The sequence below is a fragment of the Talpa europaea genome (assembly GCF_964194135.1).
Source record: "Talpa europaea genome assembly, chromosome: 3".
Classification (NCBI taxonomy): domain Eukaryota; kingdom Metazoa; phylum Chordata; class Mammalia; order Eulipotyphla; family Talpidae; genus Talpa; species Talpa europaea.
The window spans coordinates 141,992,377-142,000,420 of NC_140069.1; the positions used below are offsets into that span (position 1 = coordinate 141,992,377).

Genomic DNA, 8,044 nt, shown 5'->3' on the forward strand with positions numbered 1-8,044 from the left:
TCAGGATCTGGGCAGAGAGGAGACTGGAGAGAGACGGCTGAGGGAACAGAGCTGATTTGGGGAGTGACGAAGATGTTCTACAAAAAAGATAATATTGATGAGGGAACTACTCAGTGAATGTCCCTAACCATGGTGCACTTCCAGTGGGTGGCTGAGGGGGTAGAAGTAAATCTCAATAAAACTGTCATTTAAAAAACAAGACCAGGCCTCCCTGGTGGTGCAAGGGGTTAAGTCTCAGCACTGTGAAGCTATCCGCAGCCACTGCAGCGAGAGTTCGATCCCCAGCCAGGGAGCTACCCACATGGCGCAGCAGACCTCTCCTGTCTCCCCGCTGCTCCCCTCAGCAGTGCATTTCAGTAGATCTGCCTGTTCTGCTCCCCACTCTGTCTCTGGTGAATCCTCTCACCTCCCCCCACCCCACACCTCTGGCCTGCACCCCAGTTCTTGTATGCATAAATAAATAAATCTTTAAAAAAAAAATTAGTAAGTCCTCACTGAATGTTGTCAGCTTTTGGAAACTGTGACTTTAAATGAAACAACATGAAAGATTAGTTTTTCCATAGGCTCCCTGGTGGAAACAAGAGTTAAGTTCCTACAGCCCCCCCCCCCCCCGCCCGGGTGGCGCAGCGGTTGAGCGCTGGGTTGTGAAGCTGTACTTCGGTCCTTCTGCCTGCTCTGCTCCCCGCTCTGGCTCTGGCGAATTCTCTCACCCTCCCGCGCTTCTGACTGTACCCAGTGCTTGTATAAATAAATAAATAAATAAATCTTTTAAAAAAAAAAAAAGAAAGAAAATTCTAATCTTTAAAAAAAAAATAAGAGTTAAGCTCCTACTGCCTATTTCTGGGCACAAAAACACAAAAAAAATTTACCTAAATTTGTATCCATTCACTGTATCCAATCAACCCTAATTTGTATCTAATCCCTTCATTTTCCAACAGTTGAGGGTTGAGGATGCCCAGATACTGTGCCAGCAGCTCGGGGTTCAGGTGGGACCCCACCCTGGACAGGATGTCCTTCATTCACGGGGCTCTCCCCACCTCCAACCACTATAACTGAGACACACTGAGGAAGCTCACGTGCAAATCTTTGGGATGTGGGAGGCAACCAGAGCACCCAGAGAAACCCGCAGCGAATTCCACACAGGGCCCCAGCTGGCTATCCTTTTTTTTTTCCTTTCATCAACATTATTGAACAAACTGACTTTTTTGAGGACCTGCTGTATTGAATTGAGCTGCCAGCAGGGTACAGAGTATCTTCAGTCAATTTAAGATTGGAAAATGAGCAACCGGCTGGGACTAGGGATAATTATTTGATAGCGATCTATAGGGTTTAGAAAACTATGGAAAAATGAACTTTCTAAAGGAAGTACTAGAATACAAGAGAAAAAATAAAAAAGAAATCCCTGCGAAGTTCTATCTCTCACTTACCAGGTCTGTTAGATGATGGGAAAGTGCATGGGTCAGACCCTGCTGAAAATGAAGTATGTCGACAAGAGCTTCTGGAAGACATAAAATGATATACTTCTTTTTTTGTTAAGATTTATTTATTTATGCATACGAGAGCTGGGGCACAGGCCAGAGATGCGGGGGGTGAGAGGATTCACCAGAGACAGAGTGGGGAACAGAACAGGCAGACGGACTGAAATCCACTGCTGAGGGGAGCAGCGGGCGAGTCGGGAGAGGTCTGCTGCACCATGTGGGTTGCTCCCTGGCCAACCTGGGATCGAACTGGTGCTGCAGAGGCTGTGGATTGCTTCATAGTGTGGTGCTTAACCCCTTGAGCCACCAGGGAGGCCCTAAAATGATATACTTCTGTCTGGAGAATTTTCTGGGGATTCACGATTAGGAAGAAAAGGGGAATTTAAAATGAAGAGATGAGTTCAAAGGAGAAGGTGGTCAATAACTTCAGAAGTAAGGAAGGAGGGGTGGCAGACTTGGGAAAGCAACAGCTGCAGGAAGAGTTTGAAGATTAGATGTCTCCACAGTTGAAACAGAAAGACACATTGTCTTTGAACACATCAAGAGAAGCTATACCTGGAAGGAGCTAGAATAAACTCTCTCAAAGTCTAGTCTCCATGATTCAAAGCTGAATTCCAGCTGAGGGAAGGAACAGTTGAGGGGGCCGGGGGAGAATAAGGGATTCACAGATGTGGGTTCACTGTGCACAGCACAGAGAGGGCTGAGGGTCCCCATGCAGACCCCTGGGGAGCTTAAAGACTAACCAGGGTGGAGAGACGCTAATTGAAGAGAGCGGGATGAGGAGTGAAGTGAAGGCATCAATTCCTCTGAGAGACCAAGTGGAGAAACTCCAGAAAATATTAATTTTCACATGCGCAGGCTGGGCTGTCCCCAGAGGTGACAGGGGTCGGGGAGCAGGAGGGACTGAGAACTGAAGAGAGAGAGAAGTAGCCGGTGGGGATGGGGGTGGAGGGGTGCAAACAAGGTACATAGTGATCATAAAATAAAGAACCCAAGGGCGTTTTCTGGGACAGCAGGCAGGGTCTCTGGACTCTGTCTCCCCCTGCTGAGTCAGAGGTAGGAGCGCCTGAGGTACAGAAAGGGCTTAAATGTGAAAGAATTAGTGTTTTTTGAGAAGGGTGGGTAAAGGGAAGAACATATAAATGTTAATATAAAAAAATCTCCTAATTAATGAGCTGCTAACAAGTGGCATGGGCTGTGCGGCATCTCCGCAGCAGATGGATGTGCAGTGGGTGTGGGAGGGGCTCTGGGAGCAGCAGCAGGGGGTCAGCCCTCTGGGCTCTTCTCCCAGGTCCGGTCTCTCAGTTTCTTCTCTTCACTCTCCCATCCCTTTACCCTAAGGCTGTTTCAACAGCCTAATTGATTACAGAGATCAGGCTTGGGAGTGTGCAGTGGGGTGGCGCCAAGCCTTGTCTTAATTAGGGGCCTCGCCTTCAATCGTGGCATAAACTTTGCTTCTCGAAAATTCTGTTAAATGACAAATCTGCAACACTTATATCCCTTCCAAGTGCTCTTTCACAGAATCATCTTTTAGGTGAACCCAAGTGGGGTCCAAATGAGGACCCCCATTTCACCATGACTAGGGGGAGTTTGGGCCAGGATCTTGGGGATGTCTCTATTGCAGACACTGCTCCTCCACCTCCCGGCCCCACCCTCCTGCCTCTGGAGAGGACACTCTTATTTTATAATCCCATTGACATCTAAATTCCAGGAAACAAAGGCAAGTTGCTATGTGAAGCATTAGGTATTATTTTTTAATAGAAATCAACTGCAATCCTGTGAGGCTCCCAAATCTTTCTCTGGTGAGCCTAGGCAACCAATCAAAACACTACTAAATAAAATACCATAGGATTTCACTTCTATGTGGAAGATAAAGGAGCAAACAAACCCTTAGACACCCATAACATAATGGTGGCTACAGCGGGGAGGGGGCTGGAAGATGGGTAAATGGAATAAAGTGCATCAACCTTACAGAAGTAGGTGGAAACTAGAATTTTGGTGGTGATCGTGAAGTAGTGTATATGCACCGCAGGTATAAGACTGCACATCTGAAACTTAGGCAATGTTGTGGACCAGTGTCCCCTCAATTAAAAATAAAAGCAAAAAGTTAAATAAGCAAAGGCATGCATTGGAGCAGACAGGTAGACCAAGGGCTGAACTCCAGCCCCTTAACTCTTGACCCACCCACCCAGGAGGGGGTAGGTGATGAAGTGCACTGGCCTGCTGCACCCCTGATGCCCTGAGCATGGGAATGCTGGGAAGGGGGTGGAGCTGAGTGGGGGGCGGAGCTGAGCAGGAAGGGGGTGGGGCTGAATGGCCATTTTAAGAGGCATTAAAAGGGAGGGCAGTACATGGGTTTCTTTTTTGTTTTGCTTGGACCTGCCGGGGAGGGTAATTGTACCCTGGTCGGCTGGGCAGCAGGCCCTGGTGCCCCCTCCACACCTCAGCCGTGGCAGGCCTCTGACACACCCCACTGCCCCAGTGGTGGCTGGAATTGGTAAGACTTTGCCTGGAGGGCCCAGGCTGCAGCTCCAGACTTGCCCCCACCCTGCTGGCTCCTGTCATAGCAGCTCCACCATTTCTCAGCAGAACCTTCTCCCCCTACTCTGTTGGTGAGAATAAATTGTATTCTTCCCCTTTTCTGCACCCAAAGCCCTTTTGTTTGCATTTGTGGTGGTGGTTGCCCAAGCCAGAGCCAGAGACCCCCTGAAGCTTTTAGACCCTTTGCCTGAACAACACGTGCACACACACAAAAGGCAGGACTCTGGGACCACACTGTCACTCCCTAGGGCATGATAATAACTATTAAACAAGGTGAAGGCCTTTGAAGTGCTCAGATGAAAGGTTTTACCTAAATACAATGATACCATTACAACCCACCACATTCCCAGCCAACAGGGTGGCTGGCTCTTTAGTCAGCATTTCACCAATGATGATGTTATGACAACTGCCTTGTGATAAAGAAATTTAAAATAGTTTCAAATGATCTTGCTACTTCTTAATCTAATTTCTTTTTTTCTTTTTTTCTTTTTTTATAGAGGCATGTTTTATTTATTTATGTATTTGTTTGTTTGTTTGTTTTGTTTATACATGCCCTGGGTACAGTCAGAAGCGCGGGAGGGTGAGAGAATTCACCAGAGCCAGAGCAGGGAGCAGAGCAGGCAGAAGGACCGAAGTGCACTGCTGAGGGGAGCAGCGGGCGGCAGGAGAGGTCTGCGCGCCATGTGGGACCCTCCTCCGGTGGCCGGGGAGCAGCCGGGGATCGAACCGGCGCTTAGCGGTCGCCGGCAGCCTCGCAACCCAGCGCTCAACCGCTGCGCCACCGGGGAGGCCCAATCTAATTTCTTAAAAGGCAAAAAGAAAAAAAGTTTTCTTTAATCAGAGGGCAGGAGCAGGCAGCGAAAAGCTGACGAATGGCATTTTAGAAGCAAGACCTACAGAGTTAAACAAAAAATAATGAGATAAATTAAAAACATGGGAGGAAAAAAAATTAAACACTCATTAGAAAGAAGGGTAAAGAGCCTCCCTAGTGGTACAACAGGTTAAGACGCAACCTATGAAGCAATCCACAGCCACTGCAGCACAAGTTCCATCCCTGGCCAGGGAGCAACCCACATGGCACAGCAGACCTCTCCTGTCTCCCCACTGCTCCCCTCAGCAGTGTACTTCAGTCCTTCTGCCTGTTCTGCTCCCCACTCTGTCTCTGGTGAATCCTCTAACCCCCCTACCTCCCCCCCACCTCTGGCCTGTACCCCAGTTCTTGTATGCATAAATAAATAAATCTCAAAAAAAAAAAAAAGAAGTTTAAAGAGCGAGGACCTTGAGAAAGAGGCAGCCGGGCCTGGCGGGAGGTGGGGGGGGGTGCTCCATGATCGACCAGGGCCTGGAGGGAGGGAGAAATGGCAGCAGGCTGAGCCGCAGACAGAAGGCGCAGAAAAAAGAGGGAAGGGGTGGTTGTTAAAAAGGCAAAACTAGACCTTCCCGAGTCGGCGTGCGGGTCGGGCGGCCGTAGCCATGGGTCAGCGCCCAGATGTTTCAGAGCCTCATTAAAAATGTTTGGACCCCCATGAAGCCCTACTACACCCAGGTCTACCAGGAGATCTGGGTAGGAATGGGGCTGATGAGCATCATCCTTTACAAGATCAGGAGTGCTGATAAAAGAAGTAAAGCTTTGAAAGGTCTGAGTCCCGCACCTGCCCAAGGCCACCACTGACCGGCCCGCCGCAGCGCCAGGCCGATGGAGCCGGCAGCGTGGGACGTCCCTGTGCCCTTGTCCAGCCCCGTCTCCTCCTTGACGTGAATAAATGTCCCTGTGAGAAAAAAAAAAAAGGCAAAACTAAAGAGAGGGGCAGTGCAGGGGGCTGGGCCTCCTCGGAGCCCTGACAGGCCCGCTCACCCTTCGGAGTCCAGCCCTCGTGCAGGCCTGTCCCTTGGAAGCCTGCCCGGGATGAAGTGAGATGAGACCACGCAGCATGATGGAGAAGCCACGGGAGGGAAGTGGAAAGATCTGGGTTTTGGCTTAGTCCTGGTTCTGCCACTCACTGGGCTGCGCAAACCCCTAACTCCCCTGAGCCTCAGTGCGCACGTCCAGGGGACAGCGCCACTGCCCTGCCTGCCGCACCTCGATGCAGGAGGGAAGAGCGTGCGGGATTGGGACAGCACTAGGTCCAGATGAGGGGTTCCCCAGCAATGATGGAGACCGTACCACGGGGTACCTGCTACAGAACTCCTTTTCACGGACTAGACTTGAGTTTATGTACCAGCGTCGCTTCATCACGCTCTGCTCGATGAGGATATGGGAGACCGTGCAGACAGTAGTGATGCCAACAGGCCACACCAGCTGGGTCTGTGATCACACTCTGTGACCCTCCGCAATGGCGAATGCCCAGGGACGCGTGGCTCAGAATATGCCCCCTCGGTACCTGACACAGCTGGATACGGTTTATGTAGTTGTAAGAGTTACATTACAACACAGTTACACATAGCAGTTACCCGTAAGATAGGTAAGACAGGTACATCTCACACACACAGATCACCTTTAAAGCCATTTGTGTCATCTGTATTGACATGTAGGAACATCAGTATTTCATGTTTAACCTGGCTTCTTTTGGATAGACGCTGAAGTAAATGTGGTAACAAACAGGGTGTTTCACAAGAGCAGATGACTCTGAATCTAAAAGTACAAGAGGCCACAACCTACTAAAGATAGAGCTTCCATAGGATCCAGCAATTCCACTCCTAGGTATTTACCCAAAGGACACAGAAACATCAATTCCAAAGAGCACCTGCACCCCTGTTTATAGCAGCACTGTTTACAATAGCTAAGCTTTGGAAACAGCCCAAACGCCCAAAAATAGATGACTGGATCAAGAAGATGTGGTACATATACACCATGGAATATTACTCAGCGTTCAAAAAAGATAAACACATGCAGTTTGCAGCAACATGGATGGTGCTGGAAGGGATCATGCTCAGCAAAATAAGCCAAAAAGAAAAAGAAAAATACCAGATGGTCTCACTCATAGCAGGAATTTAGAAAACTTAAATAAGAGACCAGGAAAAAGAATAACTATAAGAAAGTAAAAATCAAAATCAACAAACAACTATGAACCAGAGACACTCTTTGTGGGGGGGGAGGGGAGGGATTGGGGTCAAAATCGGGGTTGCAATTATATGGGGAGTACAAAAATAAAATTAAAAAATCCTGGGAAAAAAAAAAAAAGTACAAGAGGCCAGACAGGAAGCTGGTTCGCTGTCTTCACAAATGGCTGCCGTGTCCTTGGACAGGGAGTGCTTTGCTGCTCATGATTTAATTGAAAAAAAGCAACTTAACCAGGGAACAATCAGAGGACAAGGTAAGGCACTAAAACTGAGCAGCCTGGGGCCTAGTGTGGGACCTGCCTTCCAGGGTCCTAGAGGTTTAAAGGGAAGGCGCTTGAGTAGCTGGACTTGGGGAACCTCGCACACCAGGTAGCACTACACAGGTGCCAGTGCCCTCTGACTCCCCAAGTATTTGACAGTGACTGGGAGGTGACCAAACAGCTTGTCAGGAAAGCAGGTGACACCTGTTGAAGAAAGGAAACTAGAGCGTAGAGAACCCAGTAGAAGGGACAGGAGTAAGGAGATTCAAAGCAATGCACATGACATGAGACACACACACACACACACACACAAACACACACACAAGCACAGGGAAGACAGCATTTAGGAGTGTCAAGTACAAGAGGATTATGAAAGACAAGGAATAAGGAACAAAGATCTCCTTATTCAATGGCTCTCAGAAGCTAAGGATAGGGGGTCCACGCTGGACACTTAGAGGGAAGGCCTGCGTGGTGGATGATGGGCTTACACCAGGACTTTCCTGGGCAGTTACCCAGGACCCAGGACATCAGCCCAGCCAGGAAGGCAGCAGATGCCATCTGTCCACTCAAAGGTTGTGAAAAGAAAAATAGGACATGAGTGAGAACTAGCAGGCCTAAGAAAAGGCATTATCGGTTATTTATTTGGGAAGCCGGGGGTGTCTGGAGGTTTAGAAGGAGTCTGTGGACAAGGACATGCTGTGCTCT

The 8,044-nt window shown here is 48.9% G+C and overlaps 1 protein-coding gene across 1 annotated transcript; it reads left to right on the top strand.

The window, feature by feature from the left end:
* The first annotated feature begins 5,476 nt into the window (after positions 1–5,476).
* LOC311169110 (ATP synthase subunit ATP5MJ, mitochondrial-like) lies at positions 5,477–5,848 on the top strand. Its single transcript, XM_084230834.1, has one exon. The coding sequence runs from the start codon at positions 5,509–5,511 to the stop codon at positions 5,689–5,691; it is 183 nt and encodes a 60-aa protein (XP_084086960.1). The 5' UTR covers positions 5,477–5,508; the 3' UTR covers positions 5,692–5,848.
* Positions 5,849–8,044: the final 2,196 nt, after the last annotated feature.

Excerpts from the sequence above, each read along its gene's own strand:
- LOC311169110 (XM_084230834.1), top strand. The coding sequence starts at position 5,509 with ATGTTTCAGAGCCTCATTAAAAATGTTTGGACCCCCATGAAGCCCTAC.